Source organism: Columba livia, chromosome 6, assembly GCF_036013475.1.
Source record: "Columba livia isolate bColLiv1 breed racing homer chromosome 6, bColLiv1.pat.W.v2, whole genome shotgun sequence".
Taxonomy (NCBI): Eukaryota; Metazoa; Chordata; class Aves; order Columbiformes; family Columbidae; genus Columba; species Columba livia.
The window spans coordinates 24,845,105-24,862,491 of record NC_088607.1 but is presented as its reverse complement, the minus strand read 5'-3'; the positions used below and the strand labels follow the sequence as shown (position 1 = coordinate 24,862,491).

At 37.2% G+C, this 17,387-nt stretch overlaps 1 protein-coding gene across 35 annotated transcripts in view; it reads left to right on the top strand.

Moving 5' to 3' along the window:
• KCNMA1 (potassium calcium-activated channel subfamily M alpha 1) overlaps window positions 1-17,387 on the top strand; it is a 480,013-nt gene that overhangs the window by 435,193 nt on the left and 27,433 nt on the right. For 22 of the 35 annotated variants that reach the window (XM_065068532.1, XM_065068527.1, XM_065068526.1 and 19 more), the window contains one exon: window positions 16,296-16,409. In XM_065068532.1, the coding sequence (XP_064924604.1) occupies window positions 16,296-16,409 (114 nt within the window). Of the gene's footprint in view, window positions 1-16,295; window positions 16,410-17,115; window positions 17,200-17,387 lie in introns of all 35 variants that reach the window. The other 13 variants (XM_065068525.1, XM_065068524.1, XM_065068523.1 and 10 more) reach the window with 1 other exon arrangement.

Below are 17,387 nucleotides of genomic sequence, written 5' to 3'. Positions count from 1 at the left end.
ATGTTTGTTTCAACTTTCAAAAAAGTAGTTTTTGCAGAAACCATTTTTTTTAAGTCTTTATGAAACTGTAAGGTGTTTTGCTTCTCTGTTTCTGTATTTTTCAAAAGTTCTTAATTGCAGAAGGAGATCTAGATCCAATTATACAAGAGTAAATTTTTTTAAATGTGAAGGTTAGTTTCTAAAGTAATCAACCATAAAACCCTGCAACATGAAATTTATAAAAGGTCCATTTTTTATGGCCCTTTGAATACAAAGGTGTGTTGAGGTTCTAATTGTGAATCTTTCAAATTCCCTTAAAAAAAATCTTTTTAATATTTCACAGTTTCACTGTTTCCCAGTAGGAGTCCATGCTGGATAATCCTTGCTAATTACCCACAACAAAAGTAGACACACAATACTGGTAAATTACCTGACCCTTTGCATTTTAATGAGACAACAAGGATTTCATGAAGTGATGTTGTTTCAGTGGTTAATGGTGTCAGCGATGTTGTAATTGTAGGCTGAGGCACATTAGCTGCACAACCACATGTAGGAAGGGTTTCTCTTGACAGGCCCTTTGGAGAATAGAACAGGGTATTGTCATTAAGCCTATGTCATTTGCATGCTGCTAATCACTTACTTTATTATCTTATGTATCCATTGTCTTTCTTTAATTGCACTTTAAATGAAAATTAAAAATAGTTCCAATGCCCATGATACTTGTGATAGCATCTTGATTATGAAGATAACTTCAAGAAAATTGAACATTTAGATAATATATTACAGGATTACAGGATACTTTGAAAGTTATACACCATAGCAAGCAGCCTCATGAGCGTTATTCTTGTATCTTTCTTTGCTTCAGTATGTATTGTTTGTTTTATAAATGGTTATTTATATGCATAAAGGTAGCTGTTCTTTAAAGGACATATATGAATTCCGATATCAATGTCACTGTTTTTGGTTTAGTGTGGAAAAGATATAAAGCATCCGTATCCAGCAGATTCCACCTGTCTAATAGCATTACAGAAGGAAGCTAGATTTTAGTTCTTTGTTCTTTCCATTAAATCCTCTTCTGTGATATCCATTGTAGAAGAGCAGAATCTAACACCTACTAGTGAGCTGCAGAACTTCAACAGCTTTAGGGTAAAACTTACAAAAAAGCTGGTGTTCCTTTATCAAGACAGATCTGTTGATTTTTGACGTGGTTATATTTGAGGCAGCCTAGACCTTTCATATTAGGCAGTCTCTAAAAATTTGGTAGCTTCTGATTATCAAGAGCATTCCAAACCTTTCCGCATCTGCAGAGCTGGATATGAAGGATGAACTGGGCCACAGCATTAATTTGAGAACCAATACTGCTGTGATCTTAATGTAATTTTACAACTTTACTTTATAATATCTCAACAAACCAAGCCTGAGAAAGTAAATTTAAGAATTTTGCAAATGGTAGGTGTTTTAATGAAAGAAGAAGGGTAAATTTTGTTCTTGACTAAATATTATGATTTATTTTTTGTTCAACACACCCCGAGATGATTATGGTTACTGGGAATGTCTGTACTGACCTATTTGGATACAAGAAAGATTATATAAAGTTTCTGTAATATCACAGGAATACCTGATCTTTTGCTAACTCTGCGTAGAGCTTTAAAGTAGATCCTGTGAAAGTATAATTGAGATTGGACCTTTCGTATTGATTTGAGGATTGGTTGCTGGTTAAAATTTTGCATTCAGCTTTAAATGTCAAATACTCCTAATAATACAACAGCATGATTACTGATTAGCAGTGAGAGGCAAAGTATCTCTACAGTGTAACAGCGTATATATTTTCTGTAAGTTTTATGTTACAGAGTTTTTGCTTGAATGCATAGGCAAGATTATAATGCAACTGAATGTCCTCATAGGATTTCCTGTTTCTGCTAACTTCATGTCAGTCTCCAGGTCAGAGCAAAGATAGCCAGACATTTTTGAAATAAAAACAAAGAAGAGAAATCGCACTGAAATCAGGCAGTGTCATGTGGAATATGAGAAAACCTTGGTGGAATTGTTTCTTATGTTTGAGGACAGATGGATTGGATTAATAATGCTACAGTTACAGGTCATATTCTTAAGAACAAATATTCCATTAGCCAGAAGTGTGAGTTTGCTCAAAACCAGATTATGCTGTAACCAAAATTAAATTCAGAAAAGGTACTCTTTTGTTTAGCGTTTTAAGATGTGTATTTTAGAAAATCTATCTGTTGTATATCCTCAATAATTTGTGCATTGTTCCCGTTCTAACTTTCCATGTATGAAGATGATGTCTTCCTAGAACAGTAACTTCGAACTTTCCAGAAAGAAATTCAGCTATAGATATTAAAAATCTCAATTGAATTGATGCATCTAATCTACCCTGGCTTGAAATCAGTGTTTGACAAGCTGCTTAAAATAATGTTTTGATGAACTCTTTCTTAGAGGACAAATATAAAAAAGCTTTTTCCATATCACTCTGATTTAGCAACCTTGCTATTTCCAATTTAATAAATGTACCTAAGCAAACAGATACATCTCAGATACTCTATTATAGACTAGTTGATTTCATTGCCTGCCTCTTGCTACCAAATCTTTTTTAATGTTCATAAAAAAAAGAGATTTTGCCACAAAATTGTGAAAAAGGTTTTATTCAAGTATGACATTCATGGAGTTTTTAAACACAGGTTGGAAGTCTAATTTACAACATTTTCTTAGCCGGTCGTGTGACAAGTGGTGTTCCCATTCTCAACTCTTGTTTATTTTCAGTGTCTAGCACCTACAGTAGTTTAACTAAAAACTAATGAAAATTGGAGGCTTTTTGTTTTAAAATTTCATTATTAGGTGTTGATAAGCCTAGTGTGAGACCTAAATACCATGAGAGGGAAGAAATACCCTCAACCTTTTTCTTGTCAAACAGGAGAGACCAAGTTGTTAGCTAGCAATGTAGAAAGGACCCAGTTTTTCCAACTAGGTGTTCAGGAGTGGAAAGGCTGGGGACTGAAGCTCTCACTTGCTGATCAATGAAGGGGGGCAGTGCCTTCCTGAGCTTTTCTTCCAAGACTAGTACTCTCTTGACTCATTTCTTCATAGGGCTTCCCTCATGTGAGTCAAAGCAGGAGCTACCCTTTGATAAGCAACGGGAAGTCTGTCAGGAGAAAAATGTGGGGAAGTGCTTATGCAAAGTATCTTGTGATGCACATTTCAAAACACTCTTCTTGCAAAAGAGGGAAGATGCTTACTTGCTTGAGAAGTGCAACCTTACCTTGTGCCTTCCAGGTTTCTGCCAAAAACCAGAGATTCAAACTTCTTAAACTAACTCACTACCTACAAAAATCCACATTGCAACCTGAATATTTATTCTTAGAATCCTATCAAATAACTAGAAATAGGCTAAAGAATGTTAGAAACATTCAAATCCCCTAGTTGAAAGGACATTGGCACTAACTATCCACTGATATTGGCACTAATGAAATTCAAACCAGGAAGTAACCATTTTATTTTTTATCAACTCATTTAATTCTCTAATAAATAATAATGGATAGGAACGTTAACGTGTTAAGTGTTTATAGATGTTATGTTGTTTTTAAATCTACTAACAGTAGTATTTAGATGCATGAATGACAGTAAATAGTCAACATAATGGTGAAAACAAAACAAAACAAAAAAAGCAGCTGCTTACTGGAAATATGACTGTACTGTGCACTGAATACCATGGCATATATTTTATGGTTGCCACTCAATTTTCACTACTGAAAGAATACCACATTACATTTTACTTTTATAATTGTCTTTACCAGCTTGGTTGCTAGTGTAATGGGTTTTGGATCCCATATTAATAAAAAAAATAAGGAGCTGATGTAGAGACACTTCTGATGGTACTTCTTTAAATATAAAAAGACATTTGAACTATTCAAGGCAGGAAAAGCCCTTAAAGATTTTAGCAAAACTCTAATAAAATAGTGAGTCATTCTATCATGATAATGAGTTACTTTTAATTCTAAGGTTAATATTGACTGAACAGTAGAAAAACTGTGAGCCAAAATAGCATAAATTTAGCAAGGGAGAGGTGATTTTTTTCTCAGGAGGAGGCAATACCTCATTGTTTTTGTGTATATTTTTCCTTTTTTCTTGATACATTTGAGCAAATTATCTGTTTATTGACACTGAAGACTGTATGCTTTGGAAATTCTTGCCCCCAGAATGGACATCAGAGCATAAATAACTTTCTGGCATCTTGATTCTGGATCCTATACTGATTGAAGAAGTTCCCAGATTTTATAGATTGGATACTACCAGCAGTATCACTGCTGTTCTTCTGGCAGTTGTGTCTACACAACCTTAGATATCATTAGTAGCTAATATATTGTTTCTTGTACATCATTCAAGAATATGCAGTTAGAGAGAGACTTCAGATTCATCCTGATTTTGTAACTGCAATTTCTATGTAGATTTCTTTTTTTAATGTGAAAACGGAGAAGTAGAAAGAAAAGGGAATCCTCATAATCTGTATATTTCTAGTCAGTCAAGAGAAATTGCAATAAAATATCCAATTTTAGTATTTGGTAGACTTATACTGACACTTAAAGAGAATGTCCCGTAATGTATATGTGACATATAAAACAGGGGTAACATTGCAAGCTGAACAGAGTATAAGGCTGGCTTGCTGTGTTAGCCATTCCTGTGAACTACAGTGTCAGAGGGCTGACATTTAATTTAATGGAAGTACTTTCTGAGCTACTTACCTTCCTATTATTTTATTGTGCATGGCAGGGATGATTTTCATACTGGCCAGTAACACTGATAATTCAGAAGTGCAAATAATTGTGCTGATGGGATGATGTGTGTGTTTTGAAACGATAGTCCCTTGGGATAGTTTCCTTATTCTTGATTCAAATGGGGCACCATACGTTATTTGCAAAGTTCAGATTAAACTGCAGTAGGGATGTAGTAAGCTCCTTCTTTGGATCAGGAGGGTTTTGTTTAAAGAAATACACAGACACTCTTTAGGTGATTATCATTCCCCACAGTGGTAGCTGCACCTGAGTGTGAGTGATTTATTGGGCTTCCTATGGAAAATTGTATGCAGACTGGCATAGTCCAAAACCACTTGATACTCGTTTTCATACATGATATCTACTAAGATGTCTTTAACAGACATGCTACTCTGAGGTGTGTGTTACAGAAGGAAGTGTTTGAGTGACAAAGAACATGACAATGATTTTTTTTCCCGTGTTTATGGTGTTCAAATTGGAGTTCTGGTAAAAAAATTTTGGCTTGTGGAGAATGTTTTCAGTGATATGCTGAAAGCATGAATGCCAGAAAGAAACCATCTGCTAAGCCTCTTTTTAAGAAATATATTCACACATGAACACAAATCCCATGATCCATTGATCCATGATCCATGATCCATTAAGCATTTAATCAAGCCCTGTAGTTTTTAAAATACAAATTTAATCTTTCGGAATCACCTGCATGCTGTCAATTGACTGTGTTTTTATGACAACCTGTCCACTAGAAAGTTGTGACAGGATTTGGTGAAATCTGGCAGGGTTGCACATGGGCACAATATGCTCTCTAGTAGGCAGGCTTTGTCAAGTGTTGCTTTTTTACAATATGGAGTAAGATGGAGGAAGAGCTGTTGGATAATTGCAAATAGATTAGACAGAAGAAAATTTGCAGAAGGCCTATGGAGCATACCTGCCAGAGAAATTAGAGGTGGTCTTGATCTGAATCCAACCTGTCTCAGAGCTCAGCTCTGAGAATCCAATTTATATTTCTTTGATAAAATGAGGCTTTAGGCTTCAGAGTTAAATCTGTGATCCCCAAGACAGCCTTGAAAGTGGGATTTTGGTTTTGACCCAGCCTGTAGAGAACTTAATGACATTTTACCATAGGTTTCCAGCTCAGTTCCAGCTTGAGTAATTTACAAGTCTGCTGGCACTATTTAGCCCACACAGACCATGAAGTTGACTGTAAGTCCAAGTTGATGGAAAAACAATACTGCTAGAAGAGAGTGATAGATGTTGATTATCACAAAATGTCTGTTTAAGTGTTTTGTATGGACCAATTTCCTCACGGCATACACCTGAAATTTTTGTAGAAGTTACAAAGTAATTGTACTTACAGACATGGAATCATCTGCTAAAGAAATTGTCAGAATACATTTTGCAAAAAATGACTGCTGTGGTTATTACTGTTGCTGCTCAGGGGAGCTATTCAGATGCCTCATTTATTGGAGCTTAATAGATTAAAAGTCCAAATTGAGTCTCATGATATAAACCTAATCAAATTCTAATCTGCATAATTTTCCCATAAGCAGCAATGGGAAATTTGTTTAATTTATATTTCAGTAGTTGCCAATCATGCAATGGACAGCATTCTTATTTTATTTATCTAAATATTTTTATTGATTGCTTGCTGTAGCATCCGGGTTTGCTCTTCCTTTTTCACTAAGGAAAAATTTACTTTATTTTATATAATGTAGGATATAATGACATAACGTAGAGTCTTGCCTAACATGCCAATATATCATTTTTAACGATAAACTCTCAATTTTATTTGTAGTTATTGAATACCTGTCTCTCTGAAATAGGTAATATAGCTTAATTTATTTGATAAGTTTTATTCAGCATATTTATTTATTTTTGCCTGCGGCCTAAATATGCAATGTTGATTAATGACTAAGCTGAAAAGAATTTGGCATCACTTAATACTAAATTCTTATAGCTGCAAACCTGTGCTACACTGAGATGCTACCAACTTCGTGCCATAGAGGTAGCTAGTGTAGAAAACTATTAAACGGTAAATGGAGAGTAGAGATAATTGAAAATTAAGTTTGTAATTAAAGTGGCTGAAGAACATAGAAATTATAATTTCTGATGTTATTATGAATTAAAGTGTGTTCCGTAATAATTGCTGGATGAACATGTTACTATTTCTTCTCTCTATCTGAACATTTGCCTAGTTCTAGTGGTTCTTTCTGAACCAAATAAGAAAAAGAAGTCTGTGAGAAGTAACAAAACTACTCTAGCACCTGGAGAGTAGTATTAGGAATAGGTGCTATACCTAGAGGTGCAATCCACCAGAAAGAATGCATAGTCACTTGTTACCGAGAAATAAATTTCCACTAGAAGAACAATGTGAGAAAACTAAATTCTTTCCCAACAGGACTAGGCTTTGGAAAAGCAAGTTCATGACAACAGAGAAAGGCAGGGTGGAGGTGGGGAAGAAGTAGATGGAAAACCAAAGATGAGATTACAATTACAAAACAAAACAAGAATTTAACAAATACAAAACATATGGTATGTTGGCAGGAGTTAAAATATTTTCTGACCAGTTTGTAAAAACATAGCATAAAATTAAAGTGAACCCATCGCATGCAGTGGGTATGTGTGAAGTAGTTTGAAAACTGATGTCCTGTGCATTCTAGAAGTCCTTGTATTTTACTGTGTTTTGTGCCATGTGGATTACCCAAACATTCCTCTATTTCTGGAGATGGCTTAAAAAAATAGATGGTGCTACCAGGCAATAAATTCCTGATGGCCCACCCCTTCTTCTCCTTGCGCAATGGAGAAGCTGCTGAGTGTCTGAGTTTAGTATTTGATTTCCCTTCTTTGTAGTCTGAAAGCCCCAAGCAATTTTCTTTATTTGTCACCATTATGCCTGTCTTCATGACCCTCCTAGGTTTCTGTGAGTCACTCTTTTTTGTGCCATACAGTGCTTTAAAAAAATAAGAAATTATTTTCCTGAGTTTTACACATCCAGAATCATTTGCTCCTACACTAGAGACTGAATAAGAAGTCACTGATGTACTCCTGAAGTACATTTTATGTTCCCAAGACAGATGTTTATAAAACAAGATGGCTGCATTGCATAACAGGAGATCTAGTTAAACCTTGACTTTATTGGCTGAAAACAAAACAAAACCAAATCAAAACCAAAACCACAACAGTAACAACAAACCCAAACCAAATAAAATTAAAAAGTGTGTGTCAGGACAAAGAAATCAGTAACCTAGGGAAAAACTTGCTTAGAGGTTTAAAAAATTGGTATAGCACTCAAAAAATAAGGATGAAGACTCAACAAAGGAAATTTTGAGGTTTCTATATTCCCTTTGCCCAATATAAAAATAAATTCAGTAAAATCGTGCTTGATTCCACTGACAGTGAGAAGTTCATGTCAGACTAATACTGGGCCAGGAATATTTACTGTCTAGAGTAATAAAGGTTCTGTTCTAGCAGACATGAGGGCAGTGCAATGGCTAGTAACTATGTATTATCTTACTTAAAGCAAACAAAACAGCAAGGAGAGAGCATCAAGGCTACATCCTGCAAAACATTAGTAAAGAAAGCCCATTTGTTCTGGTACCTTTGGGTTGTGTAAGCTTGTGGTGAATCTTGGCAGAACTACGTTTTGGATAATTACCATATGAGATTTTGTGGAAAAAAACCCTGGGCAGTTAGAGATGGACTTCATGTTGATTTTTTTTTGTGTGTATTTGATAATGAAACTGACAATGATGCTTAAACTGGGAGGAGACTTCTATAAGTACCTGTGAACAAACCTCTCTAAGTTATACATGGTTCCACACTGTGCTTAAAATATAATGCTATTTCTAATATATTGTTCACAATTGAAAATGGAAACAACAATGTGGTATCATTCTACGCTAGACCTCAAGACGATGAAACTCCAATCCTTCTCTTGATCTTTGTGTTTACAGCTTAATCCTGCCTCACTAGAGCGGTGCAAGAACCAATAGACCTAGAAATCCTTTACACTATCAGCACATGGGATCACTAATCCACCCAGGAATGCTTCCTCACACTTTGGGAGCAGAAACTCACATCAGTCCCACTGCACCTTTATTAGAGCTGGGATTTGGAAAGTTTCACTATAGGTTTCTGTAATTTAGCAGCATGGGAATGAATAAATGTTAAAGAAGAGCCATTTTCTTGGGAGCAAGGTGGCAGCTTGTTCTCCATAGCAGTGTCTCTCAGTGTTCAGTGTTCCAGGGGTTTTTCCAGTCTCAAAGCGTTGGAGGGACGTTACAATTGAGAAGTATATCCTTCTTCACCATCTACTCTCTGCAGAATTAGCTTGGCCTATGTTTGGACCCAGAGCATCCTTGAAGGTGCTACAGTCTCTGAGAGAGCTTTTGCAGCCACATCTGGACTTGCACATTCCTCTGCTTTTCCAGAGCTCTAGAGATAGTCTCCAAGAGATTATTAGGTCTTCAGGCAAAAATTCAGAACTGAAATTTCAGTCAGAACTGAAAACAGAATTTAGGATTTCCATGTTCTGAGGCCAGACTACAACTCTCTGTCTCAGACCACATGGGACATTGAAGCTAGAATTGTTTCTAAATTGAATGGCTGTAAGAGATTCCCATGAATGTCAGCAGCTCTTTAGCTGCATGACTGCTGCTGAACTTTCCAGGTATACCCAAGTGGCTGTACTTGGGAGAATAACAGATAAAGTCTATCATTCAATTGAATTCAGTGGAATATTAATGGACATTGTCAGCAAACAGTAGCAAAGGGATGTAGCTGTGAGGTCTTTTTGTAAGAGAATGATTTCTTTTTGTCTGGCTCTTCTTAATGAAAATCCTTATTCCTGCATGATAATTTGTCAGGGACATGTTTGGCAGTTCACCACCTGTGTGTTATTCATATATACTCAAAATATGATTGTTGTTTCATGCATCTTAGATGAGCCAGAACTAGTTTATAGTATGTGTGCTTTTAAAATCATATTTTTGAGGACTTTAGTCTATACATTACCCAGTGAATCCCATGGCACCTTTCCCTAGAACAGCATTATTTAAAAGGCACTATCAATTTACACGGCACTTTAATGACAAGGCCACAACCTTTGGGTCTGCCAAGTGGATTTTCAGTTTGGGAAACTGCATTCTGCCTGCACAGAGTTCCAGTCTAGTAAAACATAAATCTTTGAAAGGGAAGAGAGACAAAGAGGAAAGGAGCAGGAGGAAAGAGGAAGAGGATCATAAAGTATCCATTATAATCCTTTAGAACAGAAGATATTTTATAAATGTAACATAAAAATCTGGTTTGAGAATATGCCCATCTGGCTCTCAGTGAAGTCAGTGGAACAGAAGCAGTGCACATCCAAAAGCCAAATTTGTTTCTACATCAAAACCCCAGTAAACCTTTACTGACCCCTCAGCAAACTAAAAGGAGATATTTACTGCTATGCAGAGCAAGCCTTCCTGCATTTCATGGGTATCGAGGGTTAAGATTGTGGGGTGACAATAAAACCCTGGCAGATGTATTGTTAACCCCCTCTCCCCCTCACTTCCCACTTTTTGCCCCTCCCTCTCCCCCCTTCCCACTCAGGACAGGTGATCGGGGAGAAAGAAGGACAGAGAGAAGAGAGTTGGAAAAATTAACAATGTTTTACTAATACTACTAATAAGAATAGAGAAAAATAATACAAAATATACAAAACCAATCTTGAAAGTCTCAGCAACTGCAGAGCTGGCAACCAAAGTCCTGGATTAGACTCTGCAGCCAACCGGAGCTGGATTCAGTCTCTCACTAGGCCTCAGTTTGCAGGGACAACTAGCAAGGTCCTCTCCTAATGTCGGCCGTAAGCAGAAGGGAAAAAGCAAAGGCAAAAGGGAAAAAGGGCAAAAGGAACGAGATCCTCATGATCTCCCACTTTTATATGAAGTATTCACGTGAATGGAATGTTATACACAGTTGGTCAGTTTCTTGGTCACCGGTTTCTCGTTGCCCCTCTTGAGAGATGTCCATCCATGCTTATCAATAAGTTTGTATTCCATTGCTAGGTTTGCCAAAACATGTGTCTGGTTCTCCAGGAAAATGCAGTTAACATGAAGCTTTAGATGACAGGCAAAATTCACTGAAAGAGAAACTTGTTTTTAACAAAACCAGGACAACGGGACATCACGTAGTCAAGTGCACAAACAGCAGATCACTTGGCCATCAGGCTAGTTGCTCCGAAAAACATGTGAGCAGTGCAAACTGTAATTATTGCTGGTGCTTTCAGTGGGCAGAAATCAGTTAAGCCCTGCCAGCATTCCTTAATTTTGAACTTCATCACAGTGTCACTGTGGCTCCCAGAATACGTGTATGTTACTGCTGAGCCATAGTTAGTGTCCGTCTGAGTTCCTCAGAGGACCATGGATCAGCCTGGCTCAGAAGGCACAGGTCTTATGGAAACATAATACTGCTCATCACTTTGTAGGTGGGATTTTGTAAGAGACAAGGGTGTCTCATAGCCAGCTGGCCCTGCTGAGCTCTGAGCAGGACAGCTCAGTAACTCTTAGAAAATCGCCAGTAAGTCTTGGGAAAAAGAGCTTGCGTCCTTGTGGGGAGAAAGTTTCCCTGAGGTTCTCCTTCCACAAAGATGGGAACATCTTCAAGACATTGGACCTTGCCTCTAATGCATTTGTTCAGTTGTTTCACCTACTTTTGCAAGCAATAGTATCCCAGAGGGAGCTGGGAGATATTTCTTTGCACAGAATCAAGACATTGAACTAGCTGCTTTCTGCAGAGAATTGCAGGAAGCTTAAATTGCTTCAGAGCAGATAGCTGAGTTAGGCTATGGGATTCCCTGCCACTCCAATAAGGAGGGCAGCTGCCTGTCCTCACTGATTTTGGGCATGTTAGAAACCCAGAGCCTGTGTTCCTCTCAGATGCATTATATATCTAATCCACTGGCAGTATCTTGTTTGAGACAGGCACAGGCACTTGGTACCTCCTGTTGAAGTCCAAACCATTTTCTCAATTTGATGTTGAGGTCGTTATCACGATAGCAAATGGTGATGGGTTGACCCTGACTGGCAGAGGGCTGACCCAGTCTCTTGCTCAGTTCCCCCCAGTGGAACGTTGGAGAGAAGCAGAAGGGCAAAAGTAAGAAAAAAGTTCATGGGTTGAGATAAAGACAGTTTAATGAGTGAAGAAGCAGGAAAAAAAAAAAAAAGTGATGTAAAGGCAATCACTCACCCAGTACAGCAACTAAGAACCAGATGCAGTGGCTGGAGGAACCGATATGATTGTGCTGCACCTTACCTCCTAACTGTTGGCAAAGGGAATTCCCTTCTCCAGAAGCCCCTCACTGCCACTGTAGTTCTTTATGCAGGGACTGTGCTCAGGCTTGTACAGGCCATGCAGATTTTACTCTAGAGGTTGATCCTGTTAAGCAATGGTAGCCACAGCTCCATCAGTTGTTTGTTGAAGAAGGAGACACTGTGGTTATAAGAAGATCACAACTATCAGCCTTGTTTTACGATTTTTATGAGCGTTAATGGAACAAGGTTTGGTGACTGAAGGAGAAAATGGAATATGAAAAGGAGAATGAAAAGAGGCTGTGAGGAAAGCATGTCATTTCTAAATGAATGCTCTGTGCAGAGGAATTGAATCTTTTCACAGCTGAAAATGGATCTTAAATCTGATGCCTTAGCTTGTTTCAGTTTCTGTAATGAAATAGAGTTTTCCTAATACCCTGTGACCTGAATTTCTCCCTGCTTTATGGGTGCTATTCCTTGACGTACAAACCTGTATTTTCTCAAGTCAGCATTTGATGATGGATGTCAAAATACAGGTCATGTATTATGCATATAGCATTACCGATTTAAGGTGTTTACTTGTCAAGTTGAAGAAATTCAGAAATGTCACATTCACTGAATCTGCACAGCTGTCACTTGTAGTTTTTCATGCCTTTAAATGAAAGTTCTGATAAAGCAGGTTAGTTTTCCTGCACTTTTTTTTCCCCCTCTCTTCTGGAGGGAAAAAAATAGAGAGTCTATCTATAGAATTTACATTTTGGCTTGAGAGCAGGAGTGTGGCCTGAAGGTGTATGATGCCCTGTGACTCCAAATACAGCCACACAAAATCACCAAGTACTTCCAGTTTTCCTTTCCTGAAAATATTCCAAGATTTTTATATTTTTTAAAAGTAGATTTTTAGAAGTATTAGAATTAAGCACAGACAAGGAAATTAAATAAAGATAACAGATATTTCTCACATCTTCCAAGATCATAGAATGAAAAATATTAAGGCATGAGTCTGCTTTTCGTTCAAGGAGAAAACAAAATCCCTTTAACATGCCTCCTGCATTCCAGACTGAATGTACTATATGTGCAGTATGCAATTACAGATCTCCCGACACTCTGTGTCTAATAGAAATGACACATTTACTTCAAGCTTCTAACATCATCCTAGGAAGACAAATATTTGAAGGGTTAGAGAGGTGGCTACAAATAGCCTTCGAAGGAGAGTGTGCACTTGCATGACTCTGTGTGTGTGCACATTGCAGTAGAGGGAGGGCAAGAAGGACTTACACATTTAGACTCAGTTATGCCAACTTTCTTCAGCATGTTTTTAGCTGGTAGAAAAATACCAATGTGCTGTTACCTTCTGAAGAGCCTGATTCGCTGAAAGATATTTTAAGGAGTGTATCCTGAGATAGAGAGAGAAAAGCCTTCAGGAAAAAGGGAGAACCAAGGCCTCTAGGAATGCTCCCAGATGTGCAACCCCTCGAGTGCATGGGAACAGGATTAGTTTTCTCTGCTCTCACATAAGTGAGTGTAAAAGGTCTTGCTGTTGCCACTTCGACTTTTATTTCTGGAGAGGACCCAACTGGGCCTGCCACTTTGCTCAAGGAGTCTAGAGCTACTTGAGCTTTTTTTAATGTAGCATGACAAAAGTCATGTCTAGCCTTTTCTGTAGCATAACAGAATGCAAAACTTAAACCCTGGAGCCTGCTGCAGAAGGAGGTGTCTCACTGATAGCCACCTCTCCTCAGATGGCCTTCCCTCCCTTTGGAGTCCCACTTTAATTTTCGTGCTGTTGTGAGTGTCAGAGTTACCTCTAACTCATGAGGTGGTGCCCGGAGGAACTCCATTGATTCACTTTGTGAGTCTCAGAAATCCTCAGCTCTGTTATGTAGAAGTAAGCATTCAAAGACCCAGTATGGCTCTCAGTCACAGTGCCAGACACAAGGAAACATCTGCAAGCCCATACCAGTTGGGAATGCAACTTACTGTCACCATGCCGATCTTATTGAATTAGTTTCAGCACAATGAGTAGTATTAAATGACTGGCTGTTAACGTTGCCAATATTTCCAATAGCCTCTAAGAAATCCACTTCCTAAAGATTTTCTATACCTTCGTAATATTAAATAGAATTGCTTTGCTCTCTTAGGTTTGCCTATGGCGATAATTTTGTCTTGCAAGCCTGTTGAAGATACAACATCCACTTCTTCTAAGGAATTTTTTCACAGATTTTTCACTCCATTTTTACTTATCTTGTCCTTACAATCCCCATGTTGTATCTAACTTCATGTGATAGTCAGAAGGAAATTCATAATGGTACCTTCTGGAGGGACAAGTAAGTCTCTCTTCTCAGGGATTCTAGTTTTATTACTTATATATTCCGTATGTGATATAGACAGAACACAGGGAGAAATAAACTGAATGTCAAATAAAAATTCAAATCCAATTAAATCAAGAAGTTCAGATCTAGCGGTCCTTATAGTTTGTCGTGTTTAGGGACAGTTTAAGAGTGATGGTAATTATCACAGAATCACAGACTGTTATCACTTGAAAAGAACCATAAATCCCTCAGAAAGACAATATAAATCCAGTACCACAGGTTAACAACTACAGTTTAGGTTAGAGACTTCCTGGTTTGCACATTAGTCCCCAAACTGAAGAAAGGTAAAGCAGGTAATATAATTTCATCTTCTTCTGAATTCAGTACCAGATGAACATATCAATGAAATTAACACAGTGAAACACTTTCCACACTGCAAGAAGATAATGAAGTTACATCAGGAATTAATTTGGTTGTGATTAATTTAGAATTAATATATGGAGAATTCAAAACTAGTTCAGACCAGTAATGACAGAGGATCAAAAGCCTACCCCTGGATGGTCAGATGTTAAGTCAAAGAACTTGGGCATAATGTGGCAAAAACATGAATGTTTTCTCAGAAACGTGTTTTAAAATTACCTTGGCTCAATCCTATTCCTTGCAGAAATATATTTGTTTAAAAATGCTGCCTTGACATTGGTCTGCATGAAACCCTGAAGTCAAACCCTGTATTCACCATCACTTCTACAATAATGACCTTAAATGAACATGCCCATGCTTTCCATAACTTTAATGGACAAGGGAGATGGAATGCATTAGTCTCAACTGTGAATTTCCAGTCCAGCAGTTGTGTGGGCTTTTATTTAACTGCCTATTTTTCAGTACTTACAATCAAACTCCAAAGAACTTTGCCTGAGTATTTTTTTATTTACACACACACACAGAAAGATTAGACAATGCTCAGTGTCAAGAGCTCAATTTCAAACTGTGTAGAAAATCAGGCTGAAAACACCTTGCTGCTCTCCAGATCTTCTTTTTCTTTGAGTGCCTGCCAATATGTTTCCTCTCCCACTGTTGTTTCCTTTACATCCCCAAAGGTATAAAACTCTTTCTGGTTTCTTTTCAAGCATTCCTCTTACATACCATTTGAAAGCCTGTGTCTTTTTTCTTCCATCTCATCTTTGTTTTTCTTCTGTTAGAATGAGCCCTTCAGTCCCATTATTCTTATAGTTGTAATACTTATAAAAACACATATTGTGAATAGTACATCTGGAAAACAAGCAAACAAACACAACCAGCAAAAAAACCTAAACATACAAAAAACCACCAGAACAAACAAAACCAACCAGCCAAACCAAAAACCAAACCAACTAACTAACTACTTTATGTGGGTTGTACTGCTCCTGGAAAACAGAAAATTTGAAATCCTGTGTGTTGATCAAACCTAAAACCTGCTAATGGAAACAATTTGTTACTTGTGGTTGTATTAGTGTTTACAAACAATACTCTTTAAAATGTTAATTGAGGTTTAAGGAAAGGTGTTTGTTTCGGAATTATTTGAAATACCCATAGGACAAAATTAAATCTCTCTAACACTGAAGTCTTTATTTTTTAATTTTTATTTAAGTAAGCATTACTCCTTCCATTTTGCATGTTTTGATGCAGAGGCTACCTCAGATAAAATAAATTTCTGTTCCTCCATTAGCTACAAAATATCTTACAGTAGAAATGCATATTTGTGAAGGATTATGCTTTTAAGAAGTAATTGTTGAAAATTGAGTCTATTTTTGTTTTAATGGCAATTTTTTTATCATACTGTTCAAGGTGGGTGGGGCTAGGGAGAGAGAGAGAGGTAAGGGGTTGCCTGTTGATGGTGATTTTTTAAATATAGTTTGTCCAATGTAAACTTTCTCTCTCGCTTTTTTTTCTCTTTCTTTTAGGCTTTACCCCCCCTGGCATGGATAGGTCATCTCCAGACAACAGTCCAGTCCATGGCTTGTTACGTCAACCCTCCATTACAACAGGAGCCAACATCCCTATTATAACAGAACTAGGTAACAAAAGCTAACATTTATCCTTTCATGTACATTCCCATATCTTTTTCCCACTTCCCTTGTTATGCAGTCTCGGGAAAATTACTGATACTGTATCTTACACTGGTATGTTTTCTCTTCTGATAACTGTTGTGAATTACTCTCTCTAAAGAAAGATTAGTTACAGTTGTTTCACTTTATTTGAATAACTGAAATGTATTTGTCTCTCTCCTTTGGGTTTTCTCCATTTTCTTAAATAAACACTCTATCAGATAAGATGCTTTTTACATAGCATAACAAATAAGCAGGGATCTTTGGGCTAAGGTTAGAAGAGAAAAAAACCACAGTAAGTATGAGCAGACATTTCCTGTACATTTAATCAATAATAAGAGGCCATTTGTTTATTTCTTCATGGTCCAGAACTGTTTAATCATGTGTAACCAAACTCTGTATAATAGTATGAGACATTTTACTCCTGAGAATATGATGATGGTAGGTAACCAGACTCTGATTTCCACTCTAGCTGTGGGTATTTATGTTGTCAAGTGGTGTGATGTGAAGTGCAGAAGCTGTTCTGTTTTTTTCATGGCAAATACAAACTTGATTTGTGGTCCTTTGTCCTTTTATTTTCCTTTTCAGTTTTATTTTTTAGAGCCTTACCTGTCTTTTTCCCTTACTTTATTCTCTTTCTGTACTTTCTTTTCCCCCTAAATACTTTACTTATTAGCTAAGCCTGGCAAACTTCTGCCTTTGGTTTCAATCAGTCAGGAAAAAAACAGTGGAACCCACATTCTAATGATAACTGAACTGGGTAAGAAGTGCCTTTTTCCTTCACATCACTGTCTTATTTTCTGTTGTTGTTGTTCTTACTGTCATCAGCTTTCTCTTTATTTATCTGGCTGTATCAGAGGGGCTACCCTCATGGCACTGCTTTGAATGTGTTTTATTTGTACTTTTGGTTGAAATTGACTGTCCTGTTCTGGCCTTTCTTAATGATTT